This window comes from Macaca thibetana, chromosome 1 (assembly GCF_024542745.1).
Source record: "Macaca thibetana thibetana isolate TM-01 chromosome 1, ASM2454274v1, whole genome shotgun sequence".
In the NCBI taxonomy this organism is placed as follows: Eukaryota; Metazoa; Chordata; class Mammalia; order Primates; family Cercopithecidae; genus Macaca; species Macaca thibetana.
Window position 1 is genome coordinate 54410606 of NC_065578.1, and position 18995 is coordinate 54429600.

Genomic DNA, 18995 nt, shown 5'->3' on the forward strand with positions numbered 1-18995 from the left:
AGGCATTTCCGTTTTTGTGTGTAGAAAGAACACAGAATTGAAAGTCAAGTAACGTCGTTTTAAGTCCCATCATGAGCTGTGTGATTCTGGACAGGGTTTCTTAACCTTGGTTCTACTGACATTTTGGGCTGGACAATTATGTTCTGTGCACTGTAAGATGTTTATCAGCATCCCTGGCCGGTAACACCTCTGTAATTGTGACAACACTAAAACATCTCCATATATGCGTAATGTCTCTGGGGTGGGATGACAAATCACCCCTGGTTGGTTAAGACTTGATATCTCCATACCTCAGTTTCATCTATAAAATGAAAATATTTACCTACAGATCCAAGATCTCTTCTGGCTCTAAAAATGCTAAAATTCTACTACAAGTCAAAATATAGGTTGTTGACAAATGCAGTCTTACTAATGGGGAACAAATTATGTAATGAAATAAGGTAAATATTTTTCTTCAGTTTTCCTTAATAAATAATAAAACATCCTTGGGTATTTAAAATGATTCATTCATAAAATATTTTTAAAATAAGAGATCTGAATTAGATATTTCACAAGTATCAGTATAAAAAGATGAAAAGACCATTCTAGAATCTGGATTAAAAGAGCATGATAACCAGGATGGGCATGGTAGCTCACACCTGTAATCCCGGCACTTTGAGAGGCCAAGGCGGGCAGATCACTTGAGGCCAGGAGTTTGAGACCAGCTTGGCCAACAGGCAAAATCCCACCTCTATTAAAAATATAAAAATTAGTCAGGCATGGTGGTGGGCACCTGTAATCTCAGCTACTTGGGACACTCGGGCACGAGAATCACTTGAACCTGGGAGTTGGAGGTTGCAGTGAGCCAAGATTGCACCACTGCACTTCAGTTTGGGCGACAGAGTGAGACTCTGTATCCAAAAACAAAAAAAAAACCCAAAAAAACAAAAAACATGATTAACAAATGCAATGCATACTTTTTGATTCAATCCTAGATTACAATTTCTATAAAAGCCTATAGAGGATATCTGTAGTATAAATGGAGAATTTGAATATGAACTAAATTACAGACAATATTATCGTTATTAATGTTAAATTCCTTTGGTAGGATAATGGTACTGCAGTTCTGTAGAAGAATGTCTTTGTCCTTAGGAGATTCACACTAAAGTATTTAGGAGTCAGAGGTCCTGACATTGGCAACTTATTTGAAATTGGTTCAGAAAAAGTGTGTGTGTGTGTGTGTGTGTGTGAGAGAGAGAGAGAGAGAGAAAGAGAGACGGTGGGGGGAGAGAGAGAGGAGCTAAAGCAAATATGACAAAGTGTTTGTAAATAATGAATCAAGGTGAAGGGTATACAAGTGTTCACTGTATTGTTCTTTTGACTTCTGTAGACTATAAATTGTTCAACATAAAAACTTGGAAAAAATATATCTAGTACTGCATTAGTCCATTTTCACGCCACCGATAGAGACATACCTGAGACTGGACAATTTACAAAAGAAAGAGGTTTAATTGGACTTAACAGTCCCACGTGGCTGGGGAAGCCTCACAATCAAGGCAGAAGGCAAGGAGGAGCAAGTCATGTCTTACATGGACGGCAGCAGGAGCAGGCAAAGAGAGAATGAGGAAGATGCAAAAGTGGAAACTCCTGATAAAACCATCAGATCTTGTGAGACTTATTCACTACCATGAGAACAGTGGGGAAAACTGCCCCCATGATTCAATTATCTCCCACTGGGTCCCTCGCACAACACGTGGACATGGGAATTATGGGAGTATAATTCAAGATGAGACGTGGGTGGGGGACACAGAACCAAACCTTATCAAGTATCAAATCAAATTACACCCAGTTTAAATTTGTAGCAGACCATTTTCTAATATTTTACTAAGCAGTTTTCCACAACATTCCCCAGTCTGTCAGAAGTTCCTAGGATAGTTTGAGGTCCTTATGGGGATAAGCTATACTGAAAAAACAATCCAAGTGACTCTGATCTGATGTTGGCCATCCTTAGCAACTCTTTAGAACCACTGGAGTAGGTTATGAACCTCTTAAAAGCAAGGGCTGTATCTTAGTTCTCAGAAGCCAGAAGAGAGCCAAAGACATTCAACAGATTGCTCAGTGTTGAACAAACAATTACCATACTATTGTTTCTTTCCTCTTCCTACTCCCACTCCACATACATTTTTTGTATTTTGGGAGGAGAAAGGAGAAAAAAAAAACTGTCTCAATAGCTTTTCTTCAAAATAAACTCACTTGGATTAATAGTATAATCATTAATCATTATTATAGAAATAAATGAAATAAATGTGACTATTTGAAACAAAAACAACACTAAAAGTCAGTTTTCTGCTTTATACTATGACATGTTTTCTCTTTTCTCTCTTTCCTCTCCAGAAATGATAATCTCTGCAAATAATCTTCTCCTTACTAAAGTAGAGCTCACCTAAGTGATGTAACAAAACTAAATAAAAACAGACTGGCAAACAGTCCTACTAAAGGCTGAAAAAGGGTTTGTTTCTTTTAGCGTCCACTATGTTCTTTCTTGTGTCCAATATTTTTCTATGTGGGCTAAAGAAAAAACATAAATCAAAGGAAGTGGTACAGAATACCAAAGTTCAAATGTAATGTGTTATATCCAAAATTGTATACATTATAAAGACACCAGGAATAGCTTAAAAAATGTTCCTTCCCACCAACTGTAATATAAGGCAAACACTATGACAGAAATCTGCCGAAAGACTACAAAAACATTTATGCTATTTTCAAGCTATAGTGTAGGGTATTTTAGGCAAAAGTAGATTTAAGAGACTATTTGATAAGCATGAATGGAGGAAAAGTGTTCCCAAATGGTGATGCAAATAAGTATTTTCCAGATCAGATTCTTTGATTCAGTTGAGTATCTCCTGTGTCAAGGGTTTCCCTGAATTGTCAGGAAACACAGAAAACCAGACGCTGCTCTCAAAAGACTCAATGTAGGCTGGGCGCAGTGGCTTATGCCTGTAATCCCAGTACTTTGGGAGGCCAAGGCAGGTGGATCACGATGTCAGGAGTTTGAGACCAGCCTGGCCAAGATGGTGAAACCCCATCTCTACTAAAAATACAAAAATTAGCTGGGCGCAGTGGCAGTCGCCTGTAATCCCAGCTACTCGGGAGGCTGAGGCAGGAGAGTCACTTGAACCCAGGAGGCGGAGCTTGCAGTGAGCCGAAATCATGCTACTGTACTCTAGCCTGGGTGACAGAGCAAGACTCCGTCTCAAAAAAACAAAACAAAACAAAAAAAACCTCAATTTAATATGGTGACAAAGGAACAATGCCAATGCAATGAAATAAATGCTATGACAGAGGTATGAAAGGGTTTCTATTCAAACTCAAGAAGGGACGTTTAACTAGCAGGAAGGGAAGAAAGAATGAGAGGAGGTATAATGGAAGGCATCAAGTTCTCACAGAAAACCATTAGCAAGTGATTAACAGTACAGGTGGTATGTTAGCATTCGGAGTCTCTTGGAACTTGCTGGACTTAAGGAAGGAGGATGTTCCTACCCTATCTCTGCCAACTGCAAGGCTGTGTTAAATCTATTTTGTAGAGAAAGGATCAAATGCAAGGATCAAATTGATACCACACACACAGTGCTATGCAACAGCCCACTATGGCAAGAGGCGAAGGAGGAGGGCGTGCCAGGCAGGAGTAAACCCACGTGCACAGGCAAGGAGTCATAAGAAAATTTTAGAACTGATTGCCTTTTTAAGTATCTTCTAAGAGTTCATCAATATTCACCGTGCTTTATTTTTGTATTCATTAAAATATATAACCTAAGGCAAGCGTTATATTTACAGTATATTTACCCCATTCCAAGGTATATTTCAAAATGTTTAACTTCAAAACTGCAAGTATATAATACATTCCAGTTGATATTTGTAATCATTACCGTGTTTGACACACAGAGAATGAAAAGGCTATTCTAAGAAACTAAACAACACACATCTGAAACAAAAAAATTACTAAATTAGATGGTACACTGTTTCAAGCGATGTGTATACCGACTCTTTTCACACACTCTCTCTCTCTCTCTCTTTCTTTCTTTCAAGATGGAGTCTCACTCTGTCACCCAAGTTGCAGTGCACTGGTGCAATCTTGGCTCACTGCAAACTCCGCCTCCTAGGTTCAAGCAATTCTCCTGCCTCAGCTTCCTGAGTAGCTGGGACTACAGGCACCCACTACCACACCCGGCTAATTTTTGTATTTTTAGTAGAGACGGGGTTTCACCCTGTTGATCCGGCTGGTCTCAAACTCCTGACCTCAGGTGATCCACCTGCCTCGGCCTCCCAAAGTGCTGTGATTACAGGCGTGAGCCACCACGCCCAGCCTGTATACTGACTCTTAAAGTTTATTTTTAAAATATTCAATACCATGTGCAACTGTGGATAGACTCAGGCAGGGGATCACTTGTACAAGCATGCTAGTCGAGAGAACGACACAGCACCTTCACAAGTGATAGCAATTGCTCAATCTTCCTTTCCTCAACTCCCACCATCTTTATAAACTTACGAATAACCAAAGTTAAAAAGTACCTAATGAGAAAGCAAGATAAACTATAGAATAAACACTCTGGAGCGTGAGTACAATAAGACATTTTAAGTGAGAGAGATCACATTCATAAAACTTCTACTACCATATATTGTAATTGTTCTATTTATTAGTTCCTGTTGTTAATCTCTTACTGTGCCCAATTTATACATTAAACTTTATCACAGGTATGTATATATAGGAAAAAACAATATATATAGGGTTCAGTACTATCTGTGGTTTTCTGCATCCTCTGGGGTTCTCGGAATCCATTCCCCACAGATAAGGGGAGACACCAGTGTATATCTAACAAAGGAAATGTGATGATTTAGAGAAAGTTTATGAGGAAGGATATATTAAAGATAACCTACAGTCAAAGACTTCCTCAGGTCAGAAGAACAGTATGGTAAAGTAACTAAAATACATCTCAAGAGGCAGAAGGCTGGGTTCCTTTTCTGACTCTGCTGAGCCAAGAGTCAAGGTCCTCCTCCCTAAGCTGACAAAGCTTACCACCAGCAGATCTCCATGGTCCCAGCTCTGAAACAAATAATCCATTTTAATCCTTAAAGTTTCAACTTTTAGTTCTACTTACTGGAATAAGGAGAGGGAAATGCAGGAAATACTGTCAGCTCTACAGATAATTGTGCTGTTTTATGAAGTATACCTTGCTAAGTAGTCTTAATATTTCTCTCCCATATTACAATCACTATGAACTGGGAGAATACAAGGTAACTGCATCATTTCTAATCTTTGACCCTCCTTAATAGATGCTTAAAATTTCTCTACCACAGGCATGTTTTATACTTCAACCATAGAAAGCTCAAAGTATTAGAAAGCAAATAGCACTTCCTTGTTATTCTCTAAAGGTGTCAGTATATCTGCACATATATCATGAACCAATTGTTTTAATGGTATAAATCATATATTTTTGGCTGACATAATTCAACACAGAGAGTCTGGCTGCTCAATAGATGCCTGACATTTTCTCAAAATTAAATACATTACATACATGTGTGTGCATGTGCACATCTAAAATATTTTAGCTGTTAACTAGGGAATTATAGGATGATCTGCTGCTACTGTAACTCACCAAAATATTTCAAAATAAGGTAGACATCATGAGAAGTGTATTACTAAAAGAAAAATCATTAACATTTTCAAAGTTTTAGCACAGTTCATTCCAATATAAAACTGACCACAAAAGCAAAATACTTATAATAAACTAAGCAGTCCTCATGTTATTAATGCCAGACAAGTTTTTATTTACAGAGTTACTGCTATTTCCACTATAATTAAGTCTTTCTAAAATTACCAACATTTCTCTAAAGTAATTTTTTTTATTATCAATAATCATTAAGAGATTTTTAGCCTAAAATAAGACCTAAAGCAATTTCTCCTTTTGGGAAAAACTGATACACTTATGCTTTTAGGATAAAAACTAATGCCATTTCATTAAAATAATTAACATCACTCTAAAAAGATACTAGTTGAGAGAGTCATCATCTACTAATATTAAACATCTAACAGGCAAATAAATACAAATTCTGTATATTCCATGACACTAAAGAAATACTGCTTAAAAAAAATATCATTTGGTTTCTTGGCAATGGATACCACTATGGATCAAATTACATCACAAAAAATTCTAGAGGTACTATACAAATGCTTTTGATACACAGATTTAAGCTTTCATATTTAACCTACAACCCTTCAAGACCTCTCTCCAGTTTCTGAAAGAGAATATTAAGATTTATTAGACTTGGCCGGGCGCGGTGGCTCAAGCCTGTAATCCCAGCACTTTGGGAGGCCGAGACAGGCGGATCACAAGGTCAGGAGATCGAGACCATCCTGGCTAACACGGCGAAACCCCGTCTCTACTAAAAAAAAACACAAAAAATTAGCCGGGCAAGGTGGCGGCGCCTGTGGTCCCAGCTACTCGGGAGGCTGAGGCAGGAGAATGGCGGGAACCCGGGAGGCGGAGCTTGCAGTGAGCTGAGATCTGGCCACTGCACTCCAGCCTGGGCGACAGAGCGAGACTCCGTCTCAAAAAAAAAAAAAAAAAAAAAAAAAAAAGATTTATTAGACTTGGGGCATAAGAAACCAACCAGCCTTGAATTTATAGTAAGAGAAGGAAAATGTCTGATTTGTTTACCATTGTATTCATTTCTAACATCTCGCTTAGTACCTAGCACACAATAAGTTCTCAATAAAAACTTACTGAATGGTTATTATGTTAAACTGGATCATGGCTGTTTTGCTGCTCTGACATTTTCAGTATAATGCCTGTTCTTTCCATTGGAATTTGATCTAAACCATTATTTAATTTAAAACTAGTTTTTATTCTGAGAACTCTTTATTTTCTACTTAATAAAAACAACAGAAATAGCAGCCCCACCTTCTTAAAAATGTGCAAACAGACATGAGAGTACATTAAAGTATACAAATGACAGAAAGAAAGTTAAGTAACAGAGGCCGGGCGCGGTGGCTCAAGCCTGTAATCCCAGCACTTTGGGAGGCCGAGACGGGCGGATCACGAGGTCAGGAGATCAAGACCATCCTGACTAACACGGTGAAACCCCGTCTCTACTAAAAAATACAAAAAACTAGCCGGGCGAGGCGGCGGGCGCCTGTAGTCCCAGCTACTCGGGAGGCTGAGGCAGGAGAATGGTGTAAACCCAGGAGGCGGAGCTTGCAGTGAGCTGAGATTCGGCCACTGCACTCCAGCCTGGGCGACAGAGCGAGACTCCGTCTCAAAAAAAAAAAAAAAAAAAAAAAAAAAAAAGAAAGTTAAGTAACAGATGAGACTGTGAGTGCAACTACCAATGGCCCCACAATGAGTAATACCGCACAGGTCACAGGAACAGAGGTCACCAGGGAAGGCCATGTCAGCCAAGTGTGTGTTTCCATTCCATCCCTTTGGCCAAAAAACAGGCTCTAAACACAGCTGTTTTCAAAATGTAGTCACCACAGAACTTTGAGAGTCTTCAAAAGCTGGCAGATAATCTAAAGGTCAATCAAAATACACACTGGAGTCATATATAACAATGTCCTAAAAACAATTAGCAAGGCAAAATGCTGTGAGATATGGGTGCAGGACAAGGGGAGCACGCAGAAAAAGAACAGAAGGGGCAGAAAAGGCAACGAAATAGAAGCTCCATTAAAGCTTAAACAGGCCGGGCGCGGTGGCTCAAGCCTGTAATCCCAGTACTTTGGGAGGCCGAGACGGGCGAATCACGAGGTCAGGAGATCGAGACCATCCTGGCTAACACGGTGAAACCCCCGTCTCTACTAAAAAGTACAAAAAAACTAGCCGGGCGCGGTGGCGGGCGCCTGTAGTCCCAGCTACTCGGGAGGCTGAGGCAGGAGAATGGCATAAACCAGGGAGGCGGAGCTTGCAGTGAGCTGAGATGCGGCCACTGCACTCCAGACTGGGCGACAGAGCGAGACTCCGTCTCAAAAAAAAAAAAAAAAAAAGGCTTAAACAGTGACTCAAATTCGAAAAGCCCTGCTGAATTGTATCTTCTGAGCCAGTTTTCTTAAAGCTAGAAATAACTATATAACGTAACAGTCAAATGTGAATTCTAGATTTTAAAAAAATAGCTCCCAATGATGTGCTAGGAAGCAGTATACTTTTTTCCTTATTTCAATTAGATAAAAAGCAAATTAAATCTTTTTTATATTTCATTTTCCTCATTAGTAAAGTTTTTGAATAATTTTAGAGTCTGCAAAATTTTCCTAAGAATTATGCAATACTTTAATCTTTTTAACTACTCTCATTTAAACAGAGTTTGGTTTGCTTTTAATTTTAATAAAGTTTACATACTTTTTAAAAACTCATGAAAGAAAAATTCTAAAACACAGAAAAATAGGGAGAGTATAGCCCCATCACCCCAAAATAACAGTATTAATATTTTAGTACAAGCTTATTTTCAAAATTAAGTATGCATATTTACATGTATACATGAGAGGCCCCATACCTCTTAATTTCTTAAAGGAGTCAATGAATGAAAAAATTAAGTATTCTAGATCTAGTCTAAGATGATGCCCACTTTATAGAGGAGAAAATGGAGTTTCAGAAAGGCAAACTGACTTGCCAAATAACAGCAAGAAACAGAACGCTGAACAGAAAGGTGCAGTCTCACAAATCCTGGGCTGAATACTCTTTCAAATACCATGAGACGTTTTCTTTCATTTCATTTACAATTTTCTTTCCATCCAACCACTGAGTCATCTCTCTATCCAACTAAGTATTATTGTGAGCCAGTACTAGGGACACAGAGATAAAAATAGTCCTGCTCAATGCCTAATGGGAATTATCAATACACACGTGCAAACACAGAAAATTTTTTAACTATTTTACTTGGTGTACATGCACAATGCAGTGGGAGACCGTAGTGGTGTAAGACAAGTGTTCCCTATAGAGAAGTGGCAATTGAGCTAACCTTGAAGAATGATTTAGTGTTAGACAGGCAGAAGAGATATCGGGGAGTAGGAATGAGAATGGGAAAATAGCAGCTAAACTGCAAAAGGGCTTAGAACAGGAAGGCAGGAGGTAAGACCAGATAGGTAAGTTTGGAGACCTTGAAAGAAAAGGAGTTTAGGTTTTACCTATAGGATATGAGGAACCACAAAACCATTTTACCAAGATTATTCCACAATTAAAACTTATATTTTAGAGAAATCATTCTTGTGCCAGTTTTAGAGAAAAACACTAAAAAAGAAAAAAGGGTCGGGGGGAGGACATGAGCCAAAACCAGAGTAGTAACAGTGAGGATAGAGGGAAGGGGCATGAAAAATATTTAGGATTAGAATAGGCTATTCCATAAGAAAGAGAGCAAGGAGTCTAGAATAACACAGATGATTAATAATAGTGTTGCTATTCACAGAGTACCTTCATATTTTCTAGGATCTGAAATACATCTTAAACTGCTACCAAAGCCGGGCATGGTGGCTGGCTCACACCTGTAATCGTGGCACTTGGGGAGGCTGAGGTGGGCAGATCACCTGAGCTGAGGAGTTCGAGACCAGCCTGAGCAACATGGCGAAACCCCGTATCTACAAATAAGAATACAAAAATTGGCCAGGTGTGGTGGTGCACACCTGTGGTCCCAGCTACTTGAGAGGCTGAGGTGGGGAGGATCACTTGAGCCTAGGAGGCAGAGGCTATAATGAGCCAAAATCACCTCACTGCACTGCAGCCTGGGTGACAGAGTGAGACCTTGTCTCAAAAACTAAAACAAAGTAATAAAATTGTTACCAAAATGCTCCACACTATAGATTACCAACTATAGTTCTCAAAAAGCAATTAATGTTCAACCAAAACTGACAATATAGGAGAAATGGAGAGGGGGAAAAAAAAAGGAAATGCTGAACTGTTTATGAAAAGCTGGGTTTTAACAGTACATGAAGCAGAGACTGAAAAGTCTTGGATTTGAATTTCTGACCAACAAGTCTTTCTGACAAAGAATTTAATTTCAGAAACAATTCTGGAAACCTACTGATACAGGAGTTAAGTACAGCTGGCTCTCTGTATCCATGGGTTCCACATCTGCAGATTCAACCAACTGCAAATCAAAATTATTTGAAGAAAAAATTAAAAGTAAGACTACAACAATAAAAAATACAAACAAGAAACAATATGATGTAACAACTGTTTACACAGCATTTCCATTGTATTAGGTATTACGAGTAATCTAGAGATGACTTAAAGTATAGGGGAGGATGTGTGTAGGTTAGATGGAAACACTAGGGACTTGAGCATGGCCAGGTGGTGTCCTGGAACCAGCCCCCTATGGGTATCAAGGGACAACTGTATTGTGTTGCTTTGTAAGTAATGGTTTTATAAAATATTCTTGATATAAATTTAAGTGAAAATATAATAAATAATGTCAAATGAATTTCACAATACAAATAACTGGCTTGATGCTACAGGAAAGCAAATTGTGTGCTAGAACAACTACTTGTTAGTGTTTATCTTTAGAAGTAGGAAGCCTTTGGCGAGTACCTAAAATATTATTTATTTATTTATTTATTTTTATTTTTTATTTTTTATTTTTTTGAGACGGAGTCTCGCTTTGTCGCCCAGGCTGGAGTGCAGTGGCCGGATCTCAGCTCACTGCAAGCTCCGCCTCCCGGGTTTACGCCATTCTCCTGCCTCAGCCTCCCGAGTAGCTGGGACTACAGGCGCCCACCACCTCGCCCGGCTAGTTTTTTGTATTTTTAGTAGAGACGGGGTTTCACCATATTAGCCAGGATGGTCTCGATCTCCTGACCTCGTGATCCGCCCGTCTCGGCCTCCCAACGTGCTGGGATTACAGGCTTGAGCCACCGCGCCCGGCCTAATATTATTTATTTTTTAAGAGAACAATCACATCTTCAACTCAGTCCTTTAAAAGATTCCACGGACTGTTGCATCATGTCTGAAGCATTGTAATTGTTGGAAAGATTGTAAGAATAAAATTTAAACTTACTTGTGTTAGCTCTTCAGAGAAAATAAAAACAAATCAAATCTACGGTTATATATTCCATTAACTAGCTTACGGTAATCACCTCTAAAACAGTGGATTCTACTTGTCACACATAACACACACAGAGAAATAAAAAAATGGAAGCTAACAATGGTGGGAGCCAGGTTTCTCACTAGTGGACAGACAAGTGACCCTGTAAACATACTATAAAAACAAATGCTTATAAAATACTTCGCCAAAACTCACCACAGAGATTATGGACAAAAACAATAATGTTGGCCAGGTGTGGAGGCTCACACCTGTAATCCCAGCACTTTGGGAGGCCAAGGTAGGCGGATCACTTGAGGCCAGTGAGACCAGCCTGGCCAACATGGTGAAACACCAGTTCTACTGAAAATACGAAAATTAGCCGGACGTGGTGGGTGCATGCCTGTAATCCCAGCTACCTGGGAGGCTGAGGCAGGAAAATCACTTGAACCTGACAGACAGAGGTTGCAGTGAGCTGAGATCGCACCACTGCACTCCAGCCTGGGTGACAGAACTATACTCTGTCTCAAAATAATAAAACAAAACAAAAAACAGCGCTGGGCATGATGATTCACGGCTGTGATCCCAGCACTTCAGGAGGCCGAGGCAGGCGGATCATGAGGTCAGGAGTTCGAGACCAGCCTGGCCAACATGGTGAAACCCCATCTCTACTAAAAACACGAAAATTAGCAGAACATGCTGGCAGGCGCCTGTAATCCCAGCTACTTGGGAGGCTGAGGCAAAATAATCGCTTGAAACTGGAAGGCGGACGTTGCAGTGAGCCAAGATTGCGCCACTGCACTCCAGCCTGGGCGAAAGAGCAAAACTCCATCTCAAAAAAAAAAAAAACAACCAATAATGTCACCTACTATCACCTACTATCAATATGAGCTTAACAATTTTTATATCAGCTGTGACTGAAAAATGTGATAACACTAAACAATAAAAATTCCTATGATAAGGAGAATGAGAAATACAAGCTTAAAAAAAAGGAAGTAAAACTCCCTAGAAAAAAAGGGAGGAGAAAAACATTTACTCTTTTGAAAATGAAGCACAACTCTCTTAGTCGTACCTCTGTAATCTAGTATTGTGACTGAAATGTCCTCACATCTGAATTTTCCAGGTGTCTGAAGCCTACTTCTCCATCCGTCCAACTTTCTTCTTCTTCTTCTTTTTTTTTTTTTTTTTTAAGGAAAACCTTACTAAAATACATTAAACATTCCTGACCCTTCTTAAGCAGACCATACTGGAACCTCTTCTTGACTGTGGCATCATTGAAAACACAGTTATCCTCTCAGGGCCATGAAACATATAAAGCTGTTTCAAATCACCCTACACAAATTGGCTAGTGTGATTTGGTTGAGTCGGCTTTTAAAGCTTTCCTGTCCCCTCCTTGACCACTAAGCTGCTACTGTCACTTCTCACTATTGTCAAATGGGCTTGTCTCTAAGAGCTCATCACCTTGTGTTTAGACTGCCATAAAACCATTCTAATTTGATAGGAAACCTAATATTGAAACTTGTTTGAACTGTATTTTTTTTAAGTTTAAACACGAATGAAATGCATGAGCTTTCATGCACTGAGAGCGCTTAGTGAGTAGAGTAGTGCATGAGCTTTAACGCATGTATGAAGGTGTTCTGAAATGGTTCAATCTTATGTGTTTACTTCTTATTTCTCTCTGTGGTTCCATATAAGGAAAATTTCCAGGAAAACTGAACTCTAGATTTGAGACTCTACTAAATCTTTCTTAATATTTTCTTATTAAAAGCAAAAAATGCCCTCCTTCACACTCAGATTCAAGTAAATGGTATATGATATTGTAGGCAGTAAGTACAAAAATAAGTATATGGACATATTTTTCTATTAACGTTGAAACCTTTTCCTCAAATTGCTAAAACATTACAACATTTGCTTTTCTAACATTGAAATTGTTTTCAAAATTTAAGCTAACAATATTACTATGCTATATAAAGCTGTCACAACCTACTATGATTTCACTAAAACCACATTCACAGACACACAAAAGGTACTCCCTTCATGCCAAATTACATTCATTCTAAAAGTGAATGGCCAGGTAATTACAAGGTGAGACTCCAACCATTAGATTAACTCACAGACCTAATTCCCAAAGGAGATATATATATATAGGATCAGAAAGAAATTCTTATTTAAAAATTAGGCTATGCTGATTCTTATTTAATTCCCTATTTTTATTTCATCTACTTTCAACTGATTTGGGAAATTATTTCATTTTTTTACTCTAAAGCCTTTAAAGGGCCTTTTTTTTAAAATTTACCAAATCACAGTAATTCATAAACCACAGGTCATGGATTCCAATCACTAATAGTTAACTAAAAGCTACTCATTTGATATTCACTCCACATTCATACTAGGATTGCTGTATTTTAGGAAAAGAATAACACGAATTTTAACATAAACCTCAATCATACACATTGACAGTATTACAATTTTAATCCATTTATAATTAACACTTACTACCAAAGGGGAAAAAAAGAGACAGGAATGAGGTAAGTTAAGGAACTACAAATTAATATGCTTTTTTATTTTTATGTGACTTAGATATATTACAGCAGGACCAACTTTGGGGCTCTAAACTTAAAAAAAAAAGCAATGAAATCTTGAAAGCACTTCTGACAAAATAATACCTCCAGAAGGAACATCCACATTAAAACAGGAACAAAGCAAGGAGTTCACAATGTTTATCAGATCCCAGTATTAAATGTCACTTCTGGGAATATTAATTAACAGCACTAGACAGCTAAGAAAAGTATTTCCTCAGTTAATATGAAATTTCCTTCCCCAAACTTCCACTTTAGTATTTTCTAAAGACAAACTTAATAAATAAGGTATTCATTATAGTATTAATGTATGAAGGTATTCCTTATGGATAACGTACATTTCATAATTGTTAAGTTCTGTAAGATGCACAGGATACCTGGTTCAGATTTCTACTGATCCCCTGGAGGGATTACAAAGGCCTGACTCTTCCCGTTGTGCAGAGAACAGAACCAATTGGTACGCACTTAGCAGGCCAAAGGAGTTTACATTAGCCATGCAGTAAAGAGCGAAGAATTCTGACGGGGGGGTGGTTAAAAATCAGAATAAGTTATTTAGAGCAGCTGTGAGAGATCACGCTCTTTAATAATAGAACAGACTCTTACATGCTGTGGAATGATTTTGAAGTATTGCTATTCAAAATCAAAACTGGACAGCTTCTCAAAGTCCCTTCCAGATCCAGAGACCAAGAACATTTACATCCAACAATACCAGCGAGAACCAAACACATCTTTTCTGAAAAACAGTATCTTTACTTAATTGGAGGATATCAACAAGGTGGCTTTCTATGCAGTTCTGTGTTTTGCTAGATATCTGGCTCTTTTTTATCTGCATTCTCCTTGCTTCTACTGAACCGGAAGTTAACAGCTTTCACTGTTCAAATATTAATTTTTAAACCAACCACTAATTACAGTAGGGCCCCAAACAGATTTACCTAACTAGCTACATGACCTTGGGCAGTCAGTTCTTGTAAAATGAGAGGCTTGGACTAAGACCCACTAGAATGTAAACACCATGTTCTGTTCACCACTCTACTCCCTGCCCCTGGGACAGGAAGGCATTAAGAGAAAACCATTGCTGTCCCCAAACTACAAATATAAAAAAAAGCTTAAGTCATTTTTTTCTTTTCTAATCAATTAGATTTTATTCTGTTTTTCCCATTTTTAAAGAAGACAATGAAACTGAAATTTCCTATGCAGCAAATAGAAATGGATATAATTTAAAATAAGGTTCTGTTTTTAGAAATAAAAAGGGTTAACTATATAATAGCTGACAATCTTCACCCAGTTTTTTTACTCTTTTCTTCCTTCCCTTTAACCCATTACTGTGTCCCATTCCTTTTTCCTTGAAAGAGAGGCCGAAAGAGTGCAGGACTTAGAGCAAAAGGGCCTGAGTACTAGCCCCACCTCTTCTATTAACTGACTCTGTGGGGACAAGTCACTTCCCCTTTGGGGCCCGAAAGGCTGCATTTGTTAAACAAGGGAGCTGCACCAGTTATTAATTTCTAAAGTATGCTTCTTTTTTAAAAATCTGATTCACCTTATTTTCTATCCATTATTCGATTCCTAATGCCTTGATTGGTGCTCACATCATTGCACAGTAGCCTCAAAATCTGTCTTTCCCTCATTATTTTTCCTTACTATCCATAATGTTACCAAACAAATTTAATCCCAAAACCATGAGTTGAGCAGAGTGAAAAGCACACTGACTTTGAAGACAGAGACCTGGGTTCACAGCCTCTGCCACCCACTACATAATCGTATCACTAAAATGGCTACGTTAACTCTCTCACCAAGGGTTAAATAAACTGTATAACGCACCTAAGACAGGGCCTGACACCCTGTAGATGCTGGATAATATTTATTGCCTTTCCCTATTTCCCAAGATCAAGAGCCTCAGTTTCCCAACTGCGTACACCAAGGATGACCAAGAAGTTGCATAGGTGGCATGCATTAAGATTTTTAAACCACAGAGGCACATTCTGGGTTAAATGTTCCCAAAAGGCTCCTGTGTGTCAGTAAAGTGTCAGCCTGCCAACCTCTGCCAACACGCTTCCTGGGTAAAGCAGCCTCAGTCACCAGCTCCTCTAGAACTCTAAAAAGTAAACAGTGCAGCCTCCCTCCCGCAGGCCAAACCCACAGGTCTAGGAGAAATGAGGACTTGATGCACTGCTTCGAAAAGATGAAGATTTTATGGATTTTAATTTACCGCAAACCAAACTCCTTAGCCTGCCATTCACATAAGAAGCCACTCCCAATTCTTTGTACGTACATGTACTGGCAGTAAGCTAAGGTTAGCGCTAATGTTAACATGAATGCACCAAGCATTGTAATTTAAATTGATTTTCCAATCACAGGAAATTAAAAGGTATGACAAAAGAAAAAAAGAATCAAATTTCTCACATAATGAGGATACACTGAGCTTTGCAGTTATACAAACACCTTCTGAAAAAGCAACGGCTTTCTTCTTGATTTCAAAACTGGGTCAAAACTAGAAGGAACAAGGGAGGAGTGATAAGAACTGGCAATGAGAAGCTCATTTCTTAAAGTGACTTAAGTACGGTTACTCAATTATATGGGAATTTTTAAAAATTCCCAAACTAGGAATAATAACAATATTTATTTCCAAATACTAGTCAACGATACAGCTGAGTTAGTGGGTTACAGGGGCAATCTAGCAACTGTGTCAAAGTGTGGAAGCCAAAGAAATCTTGTGCAGAAACCAGTTTTTTTTTAAGTGCCACCTTCTTGCTCAAGCTACTTCAGCCCCAGAAACTGTTGCAAAAGCATACAATTAAAAGGATATAAAACTGCTCAGGAAAAAGTCTTTCAGAAGGCTTAGCTTCTCTAAGCTTCCAAATTCGTATCTCTACCTAATAATGCAATCCCAATAATTTGAGATCTGTGCTTTTCTGTGGTCAGGCCAAGCTGCTCTACCGGCCCCTGAAATGAACTGCCCAACGAATCTGACCAAAATTCCTGCCATGAGCTATGTTTCTGCAAAGTAATTATTCAAAAGCACTGCTGCTTCTGGTTGATCTTTTTTCTTCATTGTAGAAGAGTCCGTTTTCTTCCCCCATGTTCCTTGCTCACACCCCAAACTAAACAGGCATAGTTTTCTCCACCTAGACTTGAGGTCTCTGATCAAAGCCATTAGCCTCAAGACTCCTCCTCCACTCCCATTGGGCTCCCACCCTGTTCCGTGCCCTCTGCATAGCACCTCAATATGACTACAATCTCTTTCCCCAGTCTAGTTTTCTCTCATTTCTGACCTTACCGATGACCAGCACTCCCTCTTTACCCAGACCTGGTCCCAGCTCTATCTTCCAATTCCAGTTCCCATCCCTGCCTAGACCCTCCTCAGCTCCCATCCCTGCCCAGGCCTCCCACCTCTGCCCTCTCAGTGCAATCCCCACTGCTCTAATACCTGATCTTATTCAAGTCCAGTGCCCACAACCCAGACTTTGATTCAAGTCCTCATTCCTGGCCCCGGCCCCTTCCCTCTTCATTTTAAATCCTACTCAATGTCCCCTCTTTCCGATCCTTGACTAAAACCCCAACCTCATTCCTAACCCCAACAGTTTTCCTGTGATCCTGTCAAAGACCACTACTCCGGCCGGCCCACACCACTTTTTCTGACTCTGAACCTGGTGCCTCCGCCAATCCTTCACTGAAACCTCGTGCCACAAAATCTCCGACCTAGCCTAGTGCACCAGTACCCCATTTCCGACGCCCTACTGCACGCATCCTTCTCACTATACGCTCGAGTGTCTGTCTTCCCATCTCGGATGATGGCCCTGGAACCTCCTCCCCATCGTCTGCGTGCATAGCCGGAAACCTAAGGGACCCCTCCTCACCCCAACCCACAGCTCTGCTCTCGGCATCCCTAATTCCCTTTTACACGCCTCTCCTAAGGGTCCCTCTCCCCACTTAACCCCAATCAAGTGACTTCGGTCCCCAACTGTCGCCTGGGGCTTCTGTCTCCGCCCCGCCCCCACTAAAGCCCCCGCCGAATGCCCTCTTCCCACACCAAGCCCAGCGGGGTGTGTCCCCTCCCAGTAACTCCAGCCCAGTGGCTTCCCACAGAGGTCTGGTGTTGCCCCTCCTCACCTCCGCGTCCACCACCTCGTGGTAGGCGGGCGGGGGGTCGAAGCCGCCCCCGCCTCCGGTGCTCCCGCCGCGGGAGGGGCCGCCGCCGCCGTCACCTCCGCCGTCGCCCCGCGGGCCCCCACCGGGCCCGGGGCTGGGGCCGCCGCCGCTGTCCATGGGCTCGTAGCCGCCGTAGTCGAGGCCCGGCCGCTCGTTGGTGAGCAGCGCCACGGCCTCGTTGATGTCGTTCTTGGCCAGGCGCAGGGCCTTGCGAATGGTGGCGGGGTCCGAGAAGCCCATGCACAGCAGCGTGGTCATGTGCTGCTCCTCCTCCGATTCCATGGCTTGGGCCTCCGGGCCGCCCCGGCGAACGCACGGCGAAGCTACGGGTCCCGGGCCTGGCGGACCGCGCGGCGCACCCCCCGCGCCGCCTCCGCGCCCAGGTTGGCCCCTGCGTTCCTGTCCCGCGTGGTCCGCAGCCGCAGGCCAGGCTGGGTGCGGGCGTGGGTTCTGCGAGCCGAGCTACGGCGGTGGGGCGCTCAGGCGCGGCGGCTGCCCGGCCCAGCCCTGCGCGCCGCCATGTTGGCCTCCTCCCCCTCCGCCTCCTCCTCCCCGGGCCGCGGGGCCGCGCCTCCGCTCCCGGAAGCGGCACGGGAGGTGACCGTGCTCGCCGTTGCCTGGTTAGGGGTGGCTGCGGCGTAGTCTGTTTCTTTCAAATGAAGGAGCCGAGAAAGGGGCCGCGCCGCGGAGCGTGCCTAAGGTGAAAGGGCTGCCGCGCAGCCCGGCAGAGGCGAGGGAAGCTCCTCCGTCGTCGCCACCGCCCGCCCGTTTTGCCGGCAACAGGTTCCCCCGGGGCGGGAGGGGCCGCAGCGCCGCGCCGCGCCGCGCAGCTCGCAGCGCCGAACGTCGCCGAAATCCCCTGGCCGGCCGAGCCTCCGCAGCCGCGACGCGGCTTCCCTCGGTCCGAGTCCCCCGAGCCTCTCCGAGCCCCCGTTGGACTTCCCCTCCCTGGCCGGCGCCGCCCGACCAGCCTCCCCGCATCCTAGAGGGAATTGCCTCGCCGCGGCTGTGAGGCACCTACACCCCGGCCTGAAATGCACCGCAGTCCTGAAGGAAATCCACCCTCATCCCACGCAGATTCACCCGCAACGCTGCCTGAATACGCCTGGCTGCCTACAGAAATTCCTGCCCAAACCAGACGCGTGGACCACCTGAGCTGAAATTCACGCTCACTGACACTCGACCCTAGCCCCGCCAGCCCTTGCCGAAATCACCCTAAACCCGTTGAAATTA

The 18995-nt window shown here is 41.8% G+C and overlaps 1 protein-coding gene across 1 annotated transcript in view; it reads right to left on the bottom strand.

Moving 5' to 3' along the window:
* USP24 (ubiquitin specific peptidase 24) overlaps nt 1-18289 on the bottom strand; it is a 149537-nt gene extending 131248 nt beyond the window's left edge. The window contains exon 1 of the mRNA XM_050803861.1: nt 17724-18289. Within this exon, the coding sequence (XP_050659818.1) occupies nt 17724-18044 (321 nt within the window). The 5' untranslated portion in view covers nt 18045-18289. The remainder of the gene's footprint in view (nt 1-17723) is intronic.
* Between the last annotated feature and the right edge of the window lie 706 nt (nt 18290-18995).